Genomic DNA, 23728 nt, shown 5'->3' with positions numbered 1-23728 from the left:
GTGGGGAACGGTAGAAGGGAGAGAAAATAGATTTTTGTTCATTGAAACCACAAAATTTCATAATTAAAAAAGCAGTACTAAATACACAAAAAGTGAATATTATTCACCCCGAAAGAAAACCACCAAGGGGAAATAATTTTCTTTTTTCTTTCTTTCATTTCCTTTCTTTAACGTATGGGGAGAACTAGGAGGGAAAGAAAATAGGTTTTTGTCAATTGAAACAACAAATTTTTAAATGCAGAACTAAATACATAAAAAGTGAATATTATTCATCCCTGTAAAGAAAACTGCCAAGAATAAATAATTTTCTTCTCTCTCTTTCTCTCTCTCTCTCTCTCTCTCTCTCTCTCTCCTTCCTTCCCTCCCTCCCTCCCCATAAGGAGGAAACACAAAATTTTGGATTTTATTTTATTATATCATTGGTAAAGAAGGTTACACTGAAAAAAAATGCTACCTTAGTGTCAATTAGGAGATATATTTCAGGCACAAAGTTTCCACAACTTTGTTTTGCAGCAGAGAAAGCCTTTTGAGAACAGCGTGGTAAGAAAGCTGGTCAATGTGTCCACAGCTGGCATAGGGACTGAGAAGTCTGCTTCTTTTTGGTCAAGATTAAAGGTCTCTGTAGTCCTCAATAAGAAAACATCCCTTTGAATCTTATGAATCAGACTCAAAATTTCACTAGCCTACAGATATTTTCTAAATATCATCTGTCTCCCCCTACTCCTTCCTGATTAGTAAAATAAATGACGCTATAACTTTGACTGACATGGATTATTACTTAACAAATCAGGAGGCTGCTGTAAAACTACCTTAAACGAGGGATGCGTTAATATGCACCTGTCAGACTTGGAGGATTTTTGAATACATTTGAAATCAATTGCATTTGCCCAAAGAGTAACTTAAAATTTTTGCATCTGGGGCAAGTGGCACCAACTGCTCCTGGTGAGGGAGGCACTCACCCGGAGTACCATAAGGAGAGAGAGCCTATGTAGTAGTTTTTCTACTTTGATTAATTATTCCTGCTAATTAGGTGCTAAGCTGAGTAGTTTTCATACTTTTGAAGGACTGAAACACTCCCTAAATTTCTGTCTTGGAACAAAGCTCTGTGGTTCCACCTTAGTTATAGCTCAGCTTTTGCTCCATTGGAAACAATGGTCTTGTTCAGGTCTGTACAACATATGGCCTGCAGCCACTTACTGCCTGTGTGAAAGGTCGTAGAAAAATGTAGAGGATGTAAATACGGACCTGCAGAACATAGCGCCTCTGGGCGGCTTTGGCAGGCTGCAAGCAGCCCACTGGCCGTATGTGTGCAGGCCTGGTCTTGTTTAATCTGCTCTTATTTGAAACATAAATTGAAACAGTCATGTAGATGCTGGATGAATAAAGTCTCTTTCTAAATTGTGTGGAGCCACATAATCATTCTAATTTCAGGACTCACTGTTTGACCTTCCAAAAAGTTTCCTTCTGTCCAAATTTTAAATGGCTATAAGCAACACTGAGTCAAATTGAAAGTTTGCCCCATCCAACTCATTCTCACTGGCTGTGGCCTACAAAGCAATCATCTTTGTATTTTGTCTAGGCACTTGTTCACACTGGAGGAATGTTTTTGCAGGCTGTCAAAGAGGATAGATTTTAGGTAGTCAGCTCAATCACTTTAATATTCAACTGGGAATTTTAAAAAAGGTGCCTACCTTTCCATTCACATAGCTACATACACATTCAGCTTAGAAATAAATTACATCAAAGCCTATTTGGTGAGAACTAAGCCTCTGAAAGCTGGAAGACTAAATCCAGCCTCATTATCTAGGAGCACAAAGAAAGGCGGAAGGGAGACAGAAAAATGGTGACTCTTCTGACATCAATGTAGTTCACTTATCTGTATACACCGTTATGCACATACACATGTGTCTATAAATACAAACACATATACACATAACATATAAATATACATACATACATATATATTTATAGTATAACTGTGGGTCTGAGATATCCTTAGGGTGAGAATCTCCCCGTGTGAGAATTCCTTCCACCAGTTCAGATCACAATCCATCTACGACTTAATAAGTTCAAGATAGGCACAGGGAGGTTAATTGATTTGTCCAGGGTCACACAACAAGTGTCAGAGGAGAAATCTAGACCCAGGATTTCTTTATACCATGTCTAGCATCGTGTCCACTAGACTAGGCTAAGCTGCCTCTTTTTACATATACATACATATATAAATACACATGAATACACATATCTGTATACATAGATACACACACATATATACTAATATTAACATCAAAAAAGAAGGTATGAAAGCCAAATGACAACCCTTAGAGGTAACTAATAGAAATGATTTATGTGCATATACACACATATAAGTAAATTTATATGTATACATATATATGCCTAGCATAATACCTAGCATATGGTAGGCACTTAATAGTTTTATTTATATTGTGTCACACATTTGAACTTTGAAGACATTCAAGGTCTTTTCGGAAAGTTGCTGTTAATATAGATGTGACATTTTTTTCTTTGGTCCCAGATATAACCAAGTTTCCAGTAATGTAAAAATACTGGGGGGGGGTGTGTGTGTGAGTGTGAGTGTGTATGTGTGTGCATGGTTGGGGCTGTATAGAAATGGAACCTTTATGACCTTCCCTTGTTGTGAAATTGCCCAAATGTAAAGGAAGTCTCCTTGGCAGTTCTCTCATCAGGGACTCTTCAACCTCACATCTCTAACTAGACTAGTTTATTGTCTCATACAGGAAATTATTTCCTGATCCACCCAGGGACCAGAAATAGGAAAGTTTTATTCTGAATTCACTTCTCGCATTGGTATCACAAATTCAGTTCTGTACCTCTTGCCCTTCCTCACATCCTAATGATCAAAATGCTGGATCCTTTGGCTGTTCCTAAAGCATTTTCTTCAGGTCCATTTCAGATCCAAGCAGATGACCGTTTCCAGTCTATGGTGCTCTCTGTGCTGTCTGTGACAACAAAGTTCTCTAATTCTAGTTAACGGAGAGTACGAATGAAGTAGTGGATAGAGAATCTCTGAGCACCATTGGCAGTGGACTGGAAGAAACAGGCAACATAAATCTGAACCTCTTGAAAGAACGTGCCAAAAAGGCAAGGGAAAAAAATTCTTTTATCTCAGAAGCTCTGAAGAGTTCACCATCATGAATTAGCCAGATTTCAACTAACAAGAAAGATGAAGCAAGTCTCGTTTCCCAGAAATATAAAACTAAAGCCCCAGAAACCTTTTAGTCCCACCTCCCTCTTTTGGCCCCATCTGAGCTAACTAACAATGATCACCGCCTTCTCCTTTCCTCAGATCCCGTAGGGTTTAAAGCCTTTACCACACAATAGAGCACTTCATCACGCCTTCTCTTACATTATTCCTTAACTGTTTCTGGAGCAGAAGTTTGGGGTTGCCAACCTTAACTTCCACTTCTTAAAAAAGTCTGACCTGGCATGTAGGATAATTCTAGGTGTTTAATGTGTGCTTCTTACAAGTGCGGTAAACTTGAGTTATCTTCTCTCTAATGTTTTAGCAGATTGAAAAAGACAGGGGAGAGAACAAGTAGAATGGTACAAGGGAATCTGAAAATGAAACAGGTTTCTTTTGTTGATTATGTGATAGACGGATGATTCCTCCCTACTTTGAATTCTGAGCTTTGTCCTCCCTGGCTAGAGCTCCTGCCAACATGGTGTGATCCCAAGGTACTGTTCCACTACAAGTTCATGAAGTTGAAATAGATAATCAGAAATGTACACAGCATAAATTTTTGTTCTAGGAGGATTTGGGTATTTTTAAAAATTCCTTCACCTTTCTTCCTGATTTTTTGCCATAACTGAGATCAGAAATACTCGAGAGTGAACATCTGAATTGTTTTTGTGGGTTACCTTCTGGCTCTCTTCCCATCCATCTATTTCTCTCTTTCTTGATATTAGTGTTGGTTCATCTAGCCTAACGTTAATATTAAATGTTCTTTTCACTGATTGCTCTGCCCCGAGTTGGTAGGAGATCAATAAAACTTGATGAGTAAAAAATAAAAGATAAAAATAATGTTCTCGGTAATGAATGAGCCACCTGCTTTCATTGGACCATCTGTAACCCTCAAAATTCAATGGGATTATTGACGTCTTTGGTTCTTGATGCTGAAGGATATGCGTACATTTCTATTTTTGTGTCTTTGCTGGAAGCCACATTCATTTCCAACTGTTTGTGTCCATTGGAAGGCTGTCCTAAATTCCTGTTCAAAAGCATGCAGTCCACCATTGTGAGGCATGTGAGTAGTGTACTATGGCTGGGCAGTGCCTAGATTTCCTTGTGGGCACTCTCCTTTGGGGATAAGGGTGGGGAGATGGTTTCTTCAGCATGGCAAGAAAGTCTACCTTGTATGGAAAGGCATAGAAATCATTCACGACACAAGGAAACCAAAGGGGTTCAGGTTTGGTTTCTCTATTTGAGGCCCCTTAGGCCCCTTAGGAGAGGCCTGCTTTAAGTAATCACTGTGAAAGTGTTCCTTCTCTGAATTTTCCAAACAGACCCCTTTGTTATTATCCCAGGAGAATTAACCAGTCAGGGAATCAAATCTCCCTTATCATTTCCAGGTTATTTTACCTTGCTGCACATAGCTCCATTGGCCAGAGAGCCACAAGTGATTCTCTGGGGCTCACTCTAGCCACCAACCAGCCATTTTTTCAAGGTCCAAGCTCCCCTTTTTTGCCTCCCAATATTTTACTTCTGTACTGCAGGGAAATCCCCCCTTGGATTCCAAATGAAAATTAAACTCCTTGGAACCCAAAACTAATAAACTTTCACAGAGTAGCCCCAGGTGGCTTAGTTATCACGATATTTCAGTCTCACCTAACCAATAAGAGGGCTGGTTGGCAAGTTCCCAGGATGAATATTCTCTTATGAGCATAGGATTAGAGGAAGCCAAAAGATTTTCAGCAATCTATGTACTCAACTTACACCCCACCTGGGTTCTGAAGCAGAGATCTTGTGACTGGCGGGGCTCTGCAAAGCAATTAAAAGAAATAAAGCAAAGTATTATATTTTAATTGATGTAATCTTCAAGCTCCCAGTGGAATCTGGGGTGATATCTGACTAGAGTTTCCCTGAGAATCAATAGATGACTATTCTGTGAAAAGTGCCTTTAGGAAGACAAAACCCTCCGAATCCTGCACTTCATTAACATGTGTATCCATTTTGGGGGATTGGCTCAGACTCCCAAGGCTACCACATGAAAGGAGCCACCCAGACATTTCTGGGATTTGAACAAAAGGCTGAGAGGGGTAGAAAGGCTGAAAGGGAAAAAGGGGGAGTGGGTGGGCAGGGCTGGTCTGAGGGGAAGACAGAGAACTTATTTATGCGTTTATTTGTTTCCGAGGGGCTTGGATTAGCCACATCACACCATTCTTTCCAACCAAATCAGCTTTCATCTATCCATCCACTAACATTTCAGGGTTTATTTCTGTTTTATTGTAAATATTCCAATCAAAGGAAGAAACAGACAAGGAAAAACTCCTTAATATACAGAATCAGATAGAAAATACAAGTATGGAAAAGGAAATTTGACAACGAACAGATAAAAAGCTAAGACAAACCAAGGAAGAAAACGGCTGGTTGAGATTTCACTGATCAGCTGGGGTGAAGAAGTGTGATGGTTTCAGCAGCTATCGGGAACTGCACAGTATTACCAGTCTCATCTTTATTCCTCACAGGGCAGAAACAGATTGTGTAAATGCTTCATGGGAACATCTATTTTGCTAATTCATTTTTTTAAAAATTTTCTTTTCATCAATATTTCCAGCTCATAAAAACAAGTTTGTTTTTTAAAAACAACCCTCCCCACCCCAGATGTGATCTTACAGTCCTGACCACGTTGTCACAAATAAGGGACAGAGCCCTAGGCTGTAAGTTAGCATGGCACCAAGGGGGTCTGCAGTTAGTCCGCCACCAGGTGCCCTTTTCTCAAAATCCAAACTTTCTTTGCAAGATGTGAAGCAACATTAATAATATAATAATAACAATAAAAATAATAAAGTGTCCTGCACAGTTTATTGTCATCAATGGTTGAAAGAACAATAAAAGAAAGAAAAGAAAAAGGCAGCTTTAGGTCCAGGAGAGGGGCTAGGTTGGCTGAGGACAAAATGGGCATCCTTTATAGAAATGCACAGGGGACTCACTGGGCCCCTGGGATTGCCCTAGCACAAAGAGGATGCCAACCTTCCCAAACAGCCAAAGCATGAAAATAAACTTGTCTTCTTCCAAGCTTGTCTTTATTTTAGTACATTCGAGACAGAAACAATCTGAGGACAAGACATATCTTTGATTCAGGGTGGTGGTAGTGGTGGTAGTGGTGGTGGTAATCTATTTCTTTCCCCCTCTGAATTTTCTAAATTTACAATCAGAAATTGCATAGAATTTGTTTTCCATCAGAAAATGAAAACTCTCTACATGAAAGTCTCACAGAAGCCAAGCAAAGGTCAGACAGCTGATTGGAAGCCTTGCTTCCTTCTATCAGCTTAGCACTCTAGCACCTCTCAAGTACAGCAATAACTAGTTAATTCATTTGACACCCTGGAAGGAGTCATTAGCTTTCCCCCTACCCCTTTTTTGTGGGTAAAGAGGTTAAATATCTTACCCAAAGCCACAACAAGAGGGACTTTTGTCAGAGCTGAGATTGGGCCTCTGGAATTCTTGACTCCCAGATCACTGTGAATGAGACTCTACTTCTCTCCAGAGCCTGAAAAACTCACCTACTTACTGCTTCTGGTCTTCCCATTTCATACACACACACACACACACACACACACACACACACACACACACACACACACACACACACACGCTGAGTCTTCATATCTAGTAGCAAGAAATCTCCCAAACCAAGATGGCCCTGTGAACTTGGTTCCACAGGTAGCTATCAATTTGGCTAAAATGATGCAATTGTCAAAAAGCGAACCCCATTCCACTGAGATGACTTCTAGCCTTGCTCCTCAGAGAACACCCCTTACCAACTTTTCAAAGTGAATACTGTGAGATGGGGAAGTACTAACCCATTCCCCTCTGCTCACAGAAGAAGGTAATTTTCATAAGAGAGCATCCTAGGGGTACTTCCAAGGATTATACTCTTCAGTGTACATTTCCTCCTCTTCAGAGCATTACACTCACAAATGACCAAACTAAACCAAGTAATAATGAAATTAAGAAGGAAGAAGAAAAAGAAAAAACACATAACCCCTGAATTCCAGGCGTTTCAAGGCCTCTCTGAGTTGACTTTATGTGATGATTAGTTTTTGGCATCTGTGTATTGTTTGTTTTCTTAAAAAAAAAAACAGCTCCTTGCATGGGCTTTGATTTGAGAATCTCCACTTGTTTCTTTCCCTGGACCCATTTCCTATTCCCCTAATCACTGCATAGGAAGGAGAGTTCAGCACCTGAAGTCTAATTCATTGGGAGACTCCAGGTCCTAAAGTATAAGAAAAAAAAAGATTATTGATTCTTCCTTTCCTTAACCCCACCCTCTCCCACCAAAAACTAGAAAACAAATAAACAGAACTAAAATTCGAAAGAAAGACTCGACCAAACAAAATAACTCAAATTCCAGAAAAGAAAAACTTCCCTGGTGAGTTTTAATTCTCTCTGTAAGAACTGGACCCAGAGTATAATTGCCCTTTTCTAGACCAGGCAATTCATCCCAAAATTCTGTTCTTTAAGTTGGACAGGACTGGGTGGGCCTCTCCAGCCCCAGACTTACAGTGTCTTTTTGTCTTAAAGGAAAAAAGGCCCCTTGGGAGAAAAAGATAGGCCTTTTGAGTCTGGGAGGTTGAGCATCCTTTTTGCTTGTTAGCTGCAAAGTCTTTTGAAGGACCCAGCTCTCTTATGAGGGTCCTATCTCAGGCTGGGGTATCAGGTTCTTTGATCTTTTTTTCTTCAGAAATGATTGTTTGTTTTTTTTTTAATGGAGAGAAGATTCAACACTGTACAAGTCTGAGCTCTGCGCAGCGGCACCTGATCTGATCCCTGCCCACCCTCCCTATCCCAGTGGTAGTGAGTCCTCTGATGTTGGCTTTACTCTGGCTCACTGCTGTTGGTGGTCTTCTCCCATTCCAGGCTCTCCTCGCTCCGGGCCGGGGATGGCCTTGCTCTTAGGCCCTGGAATCTCCGGCATTCTGGACAGACCCGGATGTGTGTACATCCACGGGCCACCAAGGCAGCCTCCTGGGCCAGTCTCTGGGCAATGGGGTCTGGCTCCCCAGCCCCACACAGCTTGCCATTGCTAAGTGTGACGGTGCCCCTGGGCCGACACTCCTCTGGGATGGGGGGTCGAGGGCGGGTCATGCCAGCTCGCCGCCTCCGGGGGTGGAAACTGTCCTGACACAGGATGATGCTGCGCAACTCTGTCACCATCTCCTGGCAGACAGACACCTGTAGCACACAAAGAGAAAAGGGTGCAGCCTCTCAGAGTTGAAGGCATGGTGTTCAATTGTCCTTTTCAAGCCGGATGCTCATGTTTAGAGATGACCACCTCCCGTCCAGCTCTCTACTCAGCTCTGGGGAGGGAGGTGTCCTTTTCCTGGGTAGCCTTTGCAGACTCCCTTTATTGTCTCAAGAGTCTCTGCCCAGCTCAGGTCTCACTGTTCTTCCAGAGTCAAATGGGCAGCTCTGAAAATATAGCACAGTAGTCATAGACTGAGCAGGACAAGGTCACCAATGAGCTCCTGGAAGAATTCTGGGCATTCTGAGCCAACCTTCTCTTTACATGGTGATTGTGAAACCAATAACCACAGAGAAACAGTGGTCTGGTAGATAGAAGCCTCAACTCCTTGTGAGTCAAGAGAGCAAAGTTCTAATTTTACCTCTGGCACTCATTAGCTGTGTGAAGTAAACAGCTTGACCTCCTAATGATTCAGTTTCCTCATCTGTCAAAGGGAAATAATAACACTTGCACCTCCTAATTGTAGTATGTCATAGAGAGCATCTTGGAGCTGGGAAGTCCTGGGTTCAAATCTCATCTCTGACACCAACTGACTGGGTAACCCTGGGCAAGTCTCTTAACTTCTTGGTTTTCTAGGCAACTTTTTAAGACTATAAGTTGCAGAGGAGGTACTGACCTGCACTAGCAGAGGGAGTTTCCTCCCAGGAGCTCCCTATGCCAATGAAGTCACAGATTCAATCCCTATCCCTTCCTAAGTCACAGAGTTGTGAAAATTAAGTGAGATGATAGATGTGCAACTGCATTAAAAATCTAAATATGCTATGCCAATAGAAGGCATTAATAAGTATTAATTCAAGGTAAAATAGAAATGTTTTTGTGAGGTAGAAAGAGGTATAATACTCATTCCTCTTTCTTATTCCCCAAGATAGATAAGAGATTTAATCAACTGATCAATCAATGAGTGTTTTAGCTTGGCACAGTGCCTGGCACTGAGTAGGTACTTAACAAATGTTTATCATTGATTAAAAAATGGGTGAGACAGTCCTTGTCCTTAAGGCCCTTCCATTCTATTAGGTGGATATCAGACGTTCCCAAACAAGTAAGTGCAAGATACATAGTGTCCCAAAAGTCTTAATGAAGATTGTAAGCTTTAAGCCTAGTGTAGGTTTAATTACTGATGCTTCAATAGCTTAAGACAGAACTAACTTTTGAGACATCCTGTATACAAAACCATTACAAAGGGATTTGGGTGGCCATTAACAACTGCGGAAATCAGAAAAGGGCTCTTGAACAAGTGAGGCTTAAAGAGAGATAAGGGTTTCAAGAAGTAGTGGGGAAGAGTAAGAGAATTCCAGGCATGGGGAGGGTAGTAGGGGAACTGCAGAGGTAATCTAATTTAAGCCCACTCATTTTGCAAAGGAGAAAACTGAGGCCATTTGACTTGCCCAAAGTCACAGAGTGACACAGCAGCAGAACTAGGATTTCCACCCAGGTTTTCTGGCTCCAGATCTGGGAATCTTTCCATTGCATCACGCTATTTTCCCTGCCTATCTTCAGTTTTGCATGAGAATATTTTTTAATCCACAGGATAATTTTGCTCACTCAAAACCACAGGTGATAAACCATACCTGGTACTTATTCCTTTACAATTTTATTTTTATTTTTAGTTCTAAATTCTCTTCCTCCCTCTCCCTGCCCCCCCCATCCCTTGAGAAGGCAAGAAATATGATACTCATTATATATATGGAGTCATGCAAAACAAATTTCCTCTTCTGCTTATTCCTACATGAATTGGTAACTATCCCTCCATATCTCCTCAACTCTAAGGCAAAGATATACTCAAAACTTAAAGGTCTGCCTTCCTTCAAATGGTGTTTTTAATTAGCTTTCTGAATCATACCATGAATATCTAGGGCTTCTTGAGATATACGATGGAACTTGTGTCAGCCCCCACAAGATGGCCCCTGATCACTGATCTGGAGCTAGGTCATTTATTCCATTCCCTTCATTTTACAGATGAGAAAACTGAGGCCCAGAGAAATTAAGTGACTTGCCCAAGGTCACAAAACTGCTAAGTGTCAGGGCTGGGATTTGAACCCATGTCTCCGAACTCTACATCCAGCACACTTTCCACCATACCATATTTCCTCTTAAATGATTCACAGACAGTTGAAATGTATTCCATAGATAAACCCTTTACTTACTAATTCCCAGGGAGTCTTACCTCAGTTGCTTCTGAGTGTCGGAGTGTCCATAAAAACTCCAACATAGCCATAAAAATGGCCACAATTAAGCCACAGATAAGAACCACAAAGATTCCACCAATATTCTCCATTCCCAGGCCTGTAAGGGAAGGGAGAAAAGTGTTACAAGGGCAAGAAGACATAATATCACAGAGACAAAAGACTCTTCCTTGTTGGCCATTTAAGCTTCTGAACTTAAATTATAGACGTGTGTTTAGTCATATCACTTCTCCAAGAGATGCAATATTAACAATAATGATATTCTGATTCCAAAGTTAATACCTGAATGTTTACAGAAGTGGTATGGCCAAAAAACCAGAGCCATCAGATTGGCCTGCTGAACAGCCAGCCAGAATTCACCGGGTTATATTTAGAGAGGAGAGGAACCTTAAAAATCATCTAGTCCATATGCCCCATTTTACAGATCAGTGAATTGGCCAAGGTTACACACAGACTAAATGGAAAAGGTGGGATCAAAACTCCAGTCCTTTGACATCAAATCTAGGGTTAGTATCACTGCTTGGTACACAGTAGACACTCAATAAATGCTTATTGAATTAATTTGACCACATCATGTCCCAACAGTGATGAAAGACAGACAAAGCAGCCTGGTGAAGAACTGCAGGGGTGATAGTAGGTAGAGAAGGAGAGGCCAGAGTGTTCTTGTGACTGTGGTCACTCAGGTGAAATGTGAATCTTTGTGCACATGACGCTGAGGATATTTAGTTCATCTCATCAAAACTTCTTGTTATTCCCAATATTTGCATGCATTAAAGGAATTGGCTTAACTGAGCTCTTTCTTCCATTACCTACATTTTGACCCGAGTCTATGTTTATACATGTACAAGGTCTGTAGTACATTGGTGGTATGAAGGTTTTATGGAAAGACTTAAGACAATAGTCACAGAAGGAGAAAGCCTGAGGCATTATAATCATCATCCTTACATAGAAAATCTGAACCAGTGATATCATAGATCCATAGATCTTTGTTCACAAAGAAAATGTCTAGTTGTATGTAGAAAAGATTCAATTAGTCAGCTGTTTGTATGGCCATACAACGTGTGTGACTGATTTGGAGGGATGAACCATGTGGCTGTTTTGGCATCATGCAGGGAGGCCAATCTTGGGAACAATTACGAAGATCAACAGGTCCCCCCAAAAGAATGATGACTGCCACAAATTGGAACACAGGCTTTCAATGAGGCAGTTTATAAAGGGTCATGGTCATGGTCATGACTGTAAACAAAGGATTGTGAACATGGTCATGGTCATGATTATAGTTATAGTCATGGCTGCGTACAGAAGGTCAAGGCCATGGGCATGGTCACGGTCATGGCACAAAGGGTCCTGGTCAGAATTATGGTCACTTCAGACATACACACTCACACAGTCAGTGGTTGTAATCAGTAATGCCTTGTCAGATTAGTGTTGAACAACATGCTAGATTGAAAGCTCTTGGGACAAACCATAGTTCTGAGAGTTGGGGAGGTGTGACAATAAAGTTCGATGACTGCCTCCCTGAGCTCTAAAGCCGTGGAGCAGAGCTTGCTGGGCCTATTCACCTTTTCACAGAAGCCTTGGATATGACTCGCATGGCTGTTATTACAAATAGACCCAGATAGGCAGCAATATCATGCCTGTTTGGACTCCAACTTGCTACTAACTTGCTTTTTTCCTCTTTCAGGTATGCACAGGATTACTGCTGAAGTCACCCGACAAATCTAGCTTCAGACTTCACAAAGCTTGGCAGGCAAAGTGAGGAGAGAACCCACTTGAAAGTGTCTTCCCACAGAGAGGAGCACAGATTGGCCAACACAAAAGGGTTTTCTGGAGCTTGGGAAGGTAGAGTACAGAGTAGGGAAGGTTTTATCTCTATACACCATGGAAGCATCCATTGGCACTAGGTATTGAGCTATGGCAGATAAAGCCAATTTTTAGCTAGCCATGCTAATCTGGTTTGGATATTCCACACTAGGGGAGAAATTTTTTAAAAAATCAATTAATTAAAAATTGGACAGCATGGTACAGTGGGAAAGAGCACTTCGTTCAAATCCCAGCTCAATATTTACTATCTGTATGACTTGGGAAAGTTATTTTCACCTATCTGGGCCTCAGTTGCTTCCCCTGTAAAAGGAGGAGATTGGATTAGGAGGCCTCTCGGGTACCTCCCAGCTCTAAACCTATGATCTTATGATCTACCTTGTCTGGTGGGAGACACAAAGAATAATTGCGATTCAGATTTCCGTAGTGTTTTAAAGTTTACAAAGTACTTTCTTCCTAAAAACCCAGTGAGGTAGGAATCTCAAGAATTACTCTTTCCTTTTAACTCAAAAGTGAAACTCAAGAGTGGTTAAGTAATTTGTCCAGTCTCAAATCCAGTAATACGCGATCCAGCAACTAAACTCACGTTTTCTCATTCCAACTCCAATGTTCCTATCATTACAAATAATGGGCTAAGACCAAGTCCCTGACCTCCAGCAGCTTACAGTTTAGTTGGTGATGTACGATAGATAAAAATAGAATCACAGAACCAAATGATGTTTGAATGTAAAAAGCCCTTAAAGATCACCTAACCATGAAAAGTGAAATGGTAATGAGTCAGTGTACGAAAGGTGTGAAATAAATGATGAAGGTTATAAAAGTTATAGGGATAATAATAATAATAACTAGCATTTATGTAGCACTTTAAGGTTTACACATTTGATCCTTACAACAACCTTGAACAGTATGTGCTATTATTACCCCCATTTTATAGTTGAGAAAACTGAGGCAGACAAAGCTTAAATGACTTGCTTAGGGTCTGTTGTTCAGTCATTTCAATCGTGCCTGAGTGTCTTTCATGACCCATTGGGGGTTTTCTTGGCAAAGATACTGGAGTGGTTTGCCATATCCTTCTCTAGTTCATTTTACAGATGAGGAAACTGAGCCAAACAGAATTAAGTGACTTGCCCAGGGTCACACAGCTAGTAAGTGTTTGAGGCCAGATCTGAACTCAGATCTTCTGTACTCCAAGTTCAGTGCTTAATCTGCTGCACCCTCCCCACCTCCTTCCCCCATTATTGTGAACTGGACTAGTTAGGAAATCTAAGTGGAGAAGGTAGGATTTGAGTTGAGTCTTGAAAGGTGGCTCAGGTTTGGTTCAGAAGAGAACCAGAAGAGAAACAGAGGTGGGGCCCTGGTATTTGAAGCAGGGAACATAGCCTGAGAAAAAGCTTTCTATCTCTGTTTTCAGGGTATCTGCTTTGAGGCGTGGTTTGTTTGGATGTTTGCTGCTGAGTGCCTGTCAGGTCAAAACAAAATACGTCAATTAAAAATGTTTTGGGAAGCTTGGGGAAATGTAATGTGATTTCGATTTCAATTTTGTTCTATTTGCCTTCCTAGTTAAGTTTTGCTTTAAGTAATATTAAATGAGATTGTTTTCACTAAAACACAAATTGATGATGATAACAGCCTATTATTGGTATAAGACATTATATATGTCATATAAGACTATATATATATAAACATATAAACACACACACACACACACACATATATATATACATATATACACATATAAAATCTCATTTGATCTTCACAACATAGAACAGTGAAAAGAACAGTGGCTCAATAGTTCAAAGATTTGGGATCAAACCTTCCTTTTGACACTAGATGACCTTGGGCAAGTCACATCACTTCCTGGGCCACAATAGTCTTAAATGAGGGGGTTGGACAAGATGGTCTTGGTGGTTTCTTCCAGTTCTTGCTCTATGAAACAATAAACTCTCTAAGACAGGTGATTCAACTATTATTATGTCTCTTTAGTGATGAAGAATTAAAGCCTGGAGAAACTGTAGTTTTCCAGGGTAGCTAGGTGGCACAGGGGATGGAGTGCCAGACCTGGAGTCAGGAACTCATCTTTCCAAATTCAAATCTGGCCTCAGACACTCACTAGCTATGTGACTCTGGGCAAGTCACTTAACCCTGTTTGCCTCAGTTTCCTCATCTGTAAAATGCGCTGGAGAAAGAAATGGCAACCGCCCCAGTATCTCTGCCAAGAAAACACCAAAAGGGATCATGAAGAGTCAGACACGACTGACATGACTGAATAACAACAAGGTCATTTGACAAGTTAGTAGCAAAAGACGGCACGCAATTATCTTGAGTGACAGGCCAGCTTGGGACTGGCTGTGGATTAACTTTACAAAGTCACAGTGGCAGGGAGGAGGGTATTGAGTATGAAGGGATTAGTGGCTTATTTTAATAAATGAAAATTAATTCATTAAATCATGGAAAGCCTCCTGGAGGAGCTGATATTTTAGATAGAAATGAACTAGAAACCACAAGTCACTCAAGAGTCCCATAGACTTTCCCGACTTCATATGTCTGAGAGATGGCCTATTAATCCTAGGCATTGGTTCCAGTATGCTTGAGGTTCAGCAGCAATCCTATCTGCGAGTCCCTGGCTGTTCTACAATTCCTGTCTTTGGGGAATCAGTGGAAAACAGAAACAAGAATAGATTGCCGGCAGGCCAAAAACACGGAAACAGATGGTGTGGGGCGTGGGAAGTGAGGCCTAGAAGAGTGGAGCATTTCCATTTAACACTGCGAGCTGTTGTCATGTTCCGATGAATCAAATGCCTTCCATAGCACAGAGCCATTAATGGACCCTCCCAACCCAGATGGGCGAGCCCCTGATGACACTCACTGTATCAAGAAGCCTAAACCTGGAAGCACACTGAAGGGGTCAGTCCCTATGCTTCCAACCAGAGGAGCTACTCTGGGGAAAGATGGCTTTTAAATTGGAAGTCTCCCATCATCCTTGATCATTTGAACCCCAGCAATAATGCTGACATTAGCTCAATTAGAATGAAATCTTCCCTCTCCTGACTGGGAAACTACCATTGTTCACAACAATAAATTAATAGCTCCCAAATGCTGATGAATGATGTTCTCTATCCCTATAAGCAGAGGCCGAGAAGTAGATGTCAGTTCTAAAACAGATTTGCCTTTGATTACATCTGAATCTCCACCTATCCACTGATCCGCAGGCCCCTTGGAAATACTTTTCTCTTGTTCAGGCTCTGTTCTTTTCTTCCTTTATTTCTGACTTTCTAATAATCCTTTCTTTGCATTCAGACTGCACTCACTTCATAGTATTTTAAGGCATTCCCTCAATTCCAGAAGCACAATAGGACCAGAGTCAGAAAGTCGAGCTCTGTTCAACACCTTGGGAGGCAGAGAGGCCAGGGGTGGAGGTGGGGGAGTGGTGATGAGGGGGAGGGGGTGAGAGGTGGGTGAAATCAACAGGCTGCTTTGTAAGCAAGCAGTCACTATGGAATCAAGGGTGGTATTCATATTCACATAAAAGGTTAGAGAAAAAAAAAACTTTTTTTGATAATGCATCAGTCTTTTCAAGCTCACTAGCATACATGAAAAGTAATGTTAGTATTCTTCAGTCAAAAGAACTCTCTAGTTCTGCCCTAGCTTCCTTTCCACAGCTCGAATGCCACCTTCTACCCTAGATGATTTCTAGGCACCCCCTTCCCCCTTCCCCCAGCCCCTAAAGCCTTCCCTGCTAAGGTTACATCTATTCACTATGAGGATGTACATGTTGTCTCCTCTATTAGAATGTTTAAATTTTTTTAAATGAAATCTTTCATGATATCTCAACTGCTTGTACTCTCCCTTCCAGACTACCTTGTATTTTAATAATTGCTCATATTTGTATGTAGCCATTTTGTATTTATGCTGCTTTAAGCGTTGTTGCCTCCCCCATTAGAACATAAGCTACTTCTTAGTGGGAAGTGTTTCATTCTTTTCTTTTCTTTAATAAAATTCCTGTTTTTCCTAGTACCTAGTGTAGCACCTGGCACATAGTAGGTCCTCATCATCCACAGGTTCTTAGGTTGGGGTCTGGGAACTTGGTTTGTAGGCAGAAAAGTGTATTTTCAGCAATCTCTCGTGAAAGATTACAATTTTTGGTGGTAGTGGGATCCTAACCCCCTTATTTCTTGTAGGTTCAGTATCTCAGCATTCATGTTTTTGACTTTTGTGACATTTTCTAGGAATGCTACCTCTGTGAAAGTTGAGGATTGACTGATTTATAGGTACATATTATAAAATCAAAAAAATTCATTTGCATAAAATAAAGTACAGAAGATTGCAAAAGAAACCAATTATGTTGAAATATGGCATATATGGCATATATAAAATATAACTCTATTTCAACATTAATTGGTTTTCTTTGTAATCTTCTGTATTTTATTTTATGTAATTAAAAACATTATCCTAAGAAAAGGAGAAACAATCAGTTATTAAGCAGCTACTATGGGCCAGGCACTGTGTTAAGCACTTTGCAAATATTATCTTATTTGAGATAATATTTTTTCACTTATTTGACTTTCACAACAACCTTTTGAGGTAGGTGCTACTATTACTCCCAATTTACAGTTAAGGAAACTAAGTCAGAGGTTCACCCAAGAGACTTGCCCAAGGTCACACATCTAGAAAATGTCTGTGGCTAGATTCAAACTCAGGACTTCTTGACTCTTTTTTGTTGTTGTTGATATAAACTATTTATTAATAGACAAGGCCAGTGAAGTTGTTACTTCTTCTTGGACACGCCCACAGTGCGACCCCTGCGCCTGTAGTCTTGGTGTGCAGGCCTTGGATTCGGAGACCCCAGAAGTGCCAAAGTCCACGATGTGCCTGAATCTTCTTCAGTCGCTCCAGATCTTCACACAGCTTATTGTCCAGACCATTGGCCAGAACCTGGCTATATTTTCCATCCTTTACGTCTTTCTGCCTGTTAAGGAACCAGTCTGGAATCTTGTATTGCTGGGGATTCTGCATGATGGTGATCACACACTCCACCTCATCTTCAGTGAGCTCACCAGCCCTCTTGGTGAGGTCAATGTCTGCTTTCCTCAGTACTACATAAGCGTATCTTCGACCCACACCCTTGATGGCTGTGATGGCAAAAGCTATTTTCCACCGTCCATCAGTGTTGGTGTTGAGCACTCTCAAAATGTGCTGGAACTTCTCGGGGATTACAAGAGACATGGCTTCAATGGCGGCGTGAGAGCCTTCTCTAGAAGGACTTCTTGACTCTTACCCCAGCATATTATACACTGTGCCACCTAGCTGCACCAGTCTTTACTAGACTGGCAAAAGGATCCACAACACACACACACACACACACACACACACATTTAAGGATTCCTTCTATAATGCTTGGCACACAGTAAGCACTTAATAAGTGCTTGTTTATAGATAGATTCATAAATATTGACAGAGATTTTTAAAGAGTGTGTTTCAGAAAATGCTGCCAGAGTTTCCCTTGGTGTGCCACATATTGTACTGAACAAGTCAGATTGCTTGCCGAAGTCTCCAAACTCACCCCCTCTTGTGATATGTTGCAATTCCTCATGGCAAGGAATAATACTGATCCATGAGGGGAGGGAGAGAGAGACAGAGAGAGTGAGAGAGAGAGAGAGAGAGAGAGAGAGAGAAGAGAGAGAGAGAGAGAGAGGAGAGAGAGATGGAGACAGAAACAGAGAAAGGGGGAGAGACAGAGAGAGAGACAGAGGCAGAGAGACAAAGACAGAGACAGAAAGAGACAAAGACAGAAGGACAGAGAGGGAGAGAGACAGAGACACAGAGAAAAAGGGAGAGAGACAGAATGAGGCAGAAGAGACAGAGTAAGACAGAGAAAGATGGAAGGAGAGGGAGACAAAGAGGCAGAGATAGAGACAGAAACAGATAAAAAGAGAAGGGGAGAGAGAGATAAAGACAGAGATAGAAAAAGAGAGTGAAAGAGAAAGACAAAGAGAGACAGAGATAGAGAAAGAGGGAGGAGAGAGAGGAAGAGAGAGAGACAGAGAGAAACAGAGACAGACAGAGACAGGAGGGAAGGAGGGAGGGAAGGAAGGAGGGAGGGAGGGGAAGAGAAAGAGAGAGAGAAACAGAGACAGACAGAGACAGGAGGGAAGGAGGGAGGGAAGGAAGGAGGGAGGGAAGGAGGAAGAGAAAGAGAGAGAGAGAAAGACAGAGAGACAGAGACAGAGAGAAAAAAGGAGAGAAACAGAGAAAGAGGCAAAGATAGATAAAAAGAGAAGGCGAGAGAGAGGGATAGAGATAGAGAAAGAGATAGGGAAAGAGAGTGACAGAGAAAGACAGAAAGAGATAGACAAATAGAGATAGAAAGAGAAAGAGAGGGGAGAGAGGGCAGAGAGAGATAGAAACAGAGACAGAGACAGGAGGGAGGGAGGGGGAGAGAGAGAGAGAGAAAGAGAAGCCAATGACTTATCCCAAGGCTTATAGAATATTAGCCCATTTTCAGACTTGTGGGTTCAAAGTTGGGCTGTTGAAAACTCCAGGAAGTAAGCAACGAACCACTGGTTTGCAAAGGGCTTTCTCTCCTCTGCGGACTTAGTGACAGATGCTGCTGAAGAGCCAGGCTGCTAGAATCCAGCTCACCAACTTTCTGATTTGTTGCCTCACCATCTAGCCACCTGGAGCTCTAGGAGTACAGCTTAGCTCAGCTTCCAGATTCAGTCCTACTTCTTCAGGTAGCCTACCTTTCCTTCAGCCCCGAGGACAATTTTACTACGTGTTAGTAGTCCCTTTGAATCCCCCTAGGGGTCACTGCACCTTCATATTCCTGCCTCAATTTAGAAAGATCTGGTTTAAATGAGGGGCCAATCCAACCTTATATTTCTATGATTGTGATACTGATATCAGGTGGAAGAATGAAAAGAGGTGGCTGTGATGTAATTCAAAGCCAGAAGCATGAGTCCATGCTGTCTACTCCCTGAGAAATGATACTTACCTTCACTGCCTGTTCACTCATATTGGTTCCCTGGTGATTGAATTGATGGGAAGTAACACCACCACTCAGGCCAATTATGGATAAGGTGCCCATTTATAGCTATTAGTCAGGCTAGACACCTATAAAATTTTTTTCTTTCCTTCGGAATATTCCATCAAAGTGTTTGAGTCAATGATTTATTGACTTAATCTTAGCCAACTTCTAGATTCAAAGTTGTGCCACAGTCTTTATAAATTGCTGACCTCTTTTGTTTTAAACTTACTGGTCTACTACTCTCCTCTGTGTTCTATCTTGTTCTTGGCAGCGCCTCTGAAGTTTATTTGTCATTCAGCAGTAAATCAGATGTTATTAGGAGACAGGCTTCCTCTCCAAACACCCTTACAAGGTACTATCTAAATTCCCTATTCACGTTTCCAGGCTTGTTATCTGAATGGGGAAACTGTAGATCTAGGGAAGCTAGGCTAGATTTGTAGAGGAAGGAAAAGAGGAGAAAGACAGAGAGAGAGAGAGAGAGAGAGAGAGAGAGAGAGAGAGAGAGAGAGAGAGAGAGAGAGACAGAGAGAGAGACAGAGAGAGACAGAGACAGAGACAGAGAGATAGAGAGAGACACATACACACAGAGAAACAGAGAGACAGACAAAAAGAGACAGAGAGACAGACAGAGACAGAGAAAGGCAGAGACAGAGAGAGACATAGGGAGACAGACAGAGACACAGCGACAGAGAGAGAGAGACAAAGAGAGACAGAGAGAGACAGAGACAGACAGGGAGACAGAGAGACAGAGACAGAGACAAAGATAGATAGAGAGAGACAGAGAGACAGAGAGAGACAGAGACAGAGACAGACAGACAGAGACAGAGGCAGAGATTTCTAGATTTCTCTTCTCTCTTTGCACATCACACCCACTCTCCTCCCCAGACATCTCTCAGGGATCATTCAAACTTTCCCCAGTCAACATTTTGGTCTCTAAGGATTTTTTGGCGAGTGAAAAGGTGCTACCTCCTTCCTATCCTTGAAAAGAGATGCTGCATTTAACAGCTTGGTAGTATATTTATGCTCCTTTGAAGCTTGATCCTGTGCTTTTGTTTATCAATATAAAGGAATTTAATTCCCTTGGAATTCACCAGCAACCTTTTTGTCTAGAAATTGTGCTCTGAAGTCTTCTGTAATGGAATCCTCTTGGATCAGGAGGATGTTGGGATCTGCCACTGAGTGACTGGTGACATTTCTTTTTGTAGTTGAGAAAAAAAAATAAGATAAATGCTTTTGAAAGAAAAAGACAAGAAAAAAAAAAGCAACAGCTTGAACAGAAGCCTGTTCCCTTTTGTAATCTCATAGTTTTCCATGAGATCTGTCATTTCTTTACTTGGCTGCTTTTGAAGGGAGAAGGTCACTGGGCTACCAGAAAAGAGAAGGAAGAGGACGGCTAAAGAAAAGCATTAAGAGTACTACTTTTTACCCAAACAAGGCTTGGTCAAAAGGTTTGCAAGTCTCATCCTATTCCACCCTCCCTCCCCCTCCCCCTAGCTGGAATATCCATCTCAGAATTATATTTAAGAATCTCCAACTAATGCAGCCCCAGAAATAATTATTGGGGGAAGGAGAGATTATAATGGCTGACCTGTCAATCAGTATTAGCCTAGTCAGTTAGTAACAATTGTAATTGGTTGTCATGTTGGCCTAACTGGTCTGATGTTGACTGACAGCTCAGCCAGCCAGTGACATAGGACACCGGGGTGTTAGGGAATTGCTGGATAAAGCTTTCTCTCTCTTTCCTCTCCAATGGCAGACAACACAGAAAAAAGGTGCCAGGCAGCAGCCTGAAGTAGCAAAGTGTTCTTTGCTTCTTTGGAAATGTCAGAGCAATAACAAAAGCATCCTGGAACCTCCGAACGCTGCTTGGTGTGTTCCTTGCCACTTCCTACCTAATTTGGGATGGGGGAGGCAGGCAGGGAGGAAAGCATTCTGGCCGGAGCCTGAGCATCTTCAAGTGGACCAATGCTCCCTAAAGCCCCCCCCCCGCCCTGTATATTTATGTATTTCCCCTCCCTCAATCCCAGTTTAGTTTAGATTGAGTTGTAAAGGGTGGAGGCTGTGCAATTGGATTAGATTAAAATGGGACCATATCATCTTCTTCACAATTTCTAACACTTCTAATTGGATAAGAACTAAGAAGAAAGATGGCATTAGGGATTATGTATTGACTGGTACATCCTTGGTTGATGCTAATGTGATTCTGCTGGCTGTGGGTTTCAGAGACTGCAGGAAGGAGGTCTCCTTCCATCACTTCTCTCCGATTCCAGCTTCCTCTCACGCTCTCAGGAAATGTGAAAGTCAACAGATTCAAGTTGTAAAAATCAAGATCAACCAAAAGCTGGCACTGGAAGCCAAACTGAGACAACTGCTGTGAGAGTTAATGAGTTAACTCTGAGACATTAAAAGAGAAAATTTTTTTTAAAATCCTCAAAAAACCCCAAATCGAAAGCTAACCCTCCCCCTCCTCTCCAGGCAGAGACCTTCTGGGGTTGGGCTCGCCTGGCTAGTCTGCTGCAACGGGCAGTCTGGGAAAAGGAAAGATGCGGAGAATGAATGAATGGCTAAGTTAACTCGGGACAGCTAATTTGCCAGAGAGAAACCAAGCGATGAAGATGGCAGTAGTTCCAGTCTGGCTACTTTCTCTTGGTTCGGAGAAGCATGTGGAGTTTGCCCAGCCAAGCAGCCTTTTAACCTCTCTGAGTAATGTTTGCTTGGGCTAGAGTAAAGATGGAACCACTGCATGAAAACTGGCATTTGCTTCTCAGGCCGTGGGATGGCAGCCTAATGCCCTGGCTTTTATGATGTTTTACAAAGCGTTGCCCAGACAGCTTTGCACTCGCTTCTCAGGCTTTATGGCTTATTAATACAGCTCTCTTGTTCCAAAGGATGGCTTGATAGAAACAAGTTAATAATGGCTAGTTGGTAGAATCCCAATGTCTCTTGAAATGTTTGGGACGCAGACAGGATAACTTCTACTATTTACTCTCCCTCATAACCTACCCAGTTACCTCCTACATGCAGAGAATATGAGTTTCAAAAGCACAGAGTAAAAGGAAGCCTTTTCTTCTCTCCCCCATTATTGTTGCCCAGAGACTTTATGTGGTGATTTCTCTGCTTCTAGCATTTCATCCTCTAATGTGCCCTACATATTGGTGCCAGACTAATTTCCCTAAAAAATAGCTTTTTAGCATGTCTTTTCCTTGTTCCAAATCTTTCACTGACTTCCAATTTCCTACTACTAAGTGCCTGTGTTTAGATTTCGGGTTCTTCACTAGCAGTCCAGCCCATTTCCTGTTGTGACAAAACATGACCACAGAACAAAAGGTTCCCCAGCTGTTTCTACTCTTTTGAGAATACTTTGCTGCCAGGATACCAGCATATCTATTCCAAAAACTATGTCCCTAGGAGCATCGCTTTTCCTCTTGCTCCTTTTCTGTGTTTTCCTTGCCCTAATATGAGTCTCTGCAATATTGCAACAATCTTTTCAGAGTACAAAACCACATTATTACACTGTGTGAAGATTTCTAGGTGCAAACTAAGGTGATTATGAGCACAGGCAGGGAGGTCACTACCTTGAGTGTTACTCACTTTTGCATGACAGAGGCAAACATGGTGGTTGGATTTGCAGTTGTAGGTCTACATTTTCCCCTTCAGAGATATCACCCACCATTATGGATCCAGCTGTCCCCTTTCTGTTGATAACATACACAACTTTACATTCACCAACTCTGACTTCTCTATTTAGATCCGATCAGACCCAATAACCTACTGGACATGCCCACTCAGAAGGACTGCCAGGATCTCAAAGTCAATATACTTATAACTGAACTCATTATCTTTACTCCAAAGACTATCTTCCTCATTGCTATTTTTTCCTCCATTTTCCCAATGACTGTAGCTCAGAACTCCTCCTTTTGTCTCTCTCTAATGTCCCAATCAATTGCCAAGTTATGTTGATTTCAAATCTGCAACCTCTTGTCAATCTGACTCTTCCTTTCTATTTCTACCATACCAAATGCAATGAACTTGGGTGACAGGAAATTCCAGCCTTAAATTCTATTACCCTATTATCCTTTACCTGTCCTTAGTCAATAAACATTTATAAATCACCTGCCGTGTATTAGACACTATGCTAAGCATTAGGGATGCAAAAGAAAAGACAGTCCCTGCCCTCAAGGAGCTCATGGTCT

At 41.6% G+C, this 23728-nt stretch overlaps 1 protein-coding gene and 1 pseudogene across 4 annotated transcripts in view; both read right to left on the bottom strand.

The window, feature by feature from the left end:
• Nucleotides 1-6045: 6045 nt before the first annotated feature.
• GRIK4 (glutamate ionotropic receptor kainate type subunit 4) overlaps nucleotides 6046-23728 on the bottom strand; it is a 689615-nt gene continuing 671932 nt past the window's right edge. For all 4 annotated transcript variants that reach the window (XM_020984853.2, XM_078146898.1, XM_020984864.2 and 1 more), the window contains 2 exons: nucleotides 10672-10790; nucleotides 6046-8437 (listed from right to left, as the gene is read on the bottom strand). In XM_020984853.2, the coding sequence (XP_020840512.1) occupies nucleotides 8081-8437; nucleotides 10672-10790 (476 nt within the window). In that variant the 3' untranslated portion in view covers nucleotides 6046-8080. The remainder of the gene's footprint in view (nucleotides 8438-10671; nucleotides 10791-23728) is intronic.
• On the bottom strand, nucleotides 17277-17776 carry LOC110207240 (small ribosomal subunit protein uS13 pseudogene; annotated as a pseudogene).

The sequence above is a fragment of the Phascolarctos cinereus genome, unplaced genomic scaffold (genome assembly GCF_003287225.1).
Source record: "Phascolarctos cinereus isolate Bilbo 61053 unplaced genomic scaffold, phaCin_HiC Scaffold_726;HRSCAF=1367, whole genome shotgun sequence".
Lineage (NCBI taxonomy): Eukaryota > Metazoa > Chordata > Mammalia > Diprotodontia > Phascolarctidae > Phascolarctos > Phascolarctos cinereus.
The sequence above is the reverse complement of the archived record's forward strand: the minus strand, read 5'-3'. Positions and strand labels throughout refer to the sequence as shown.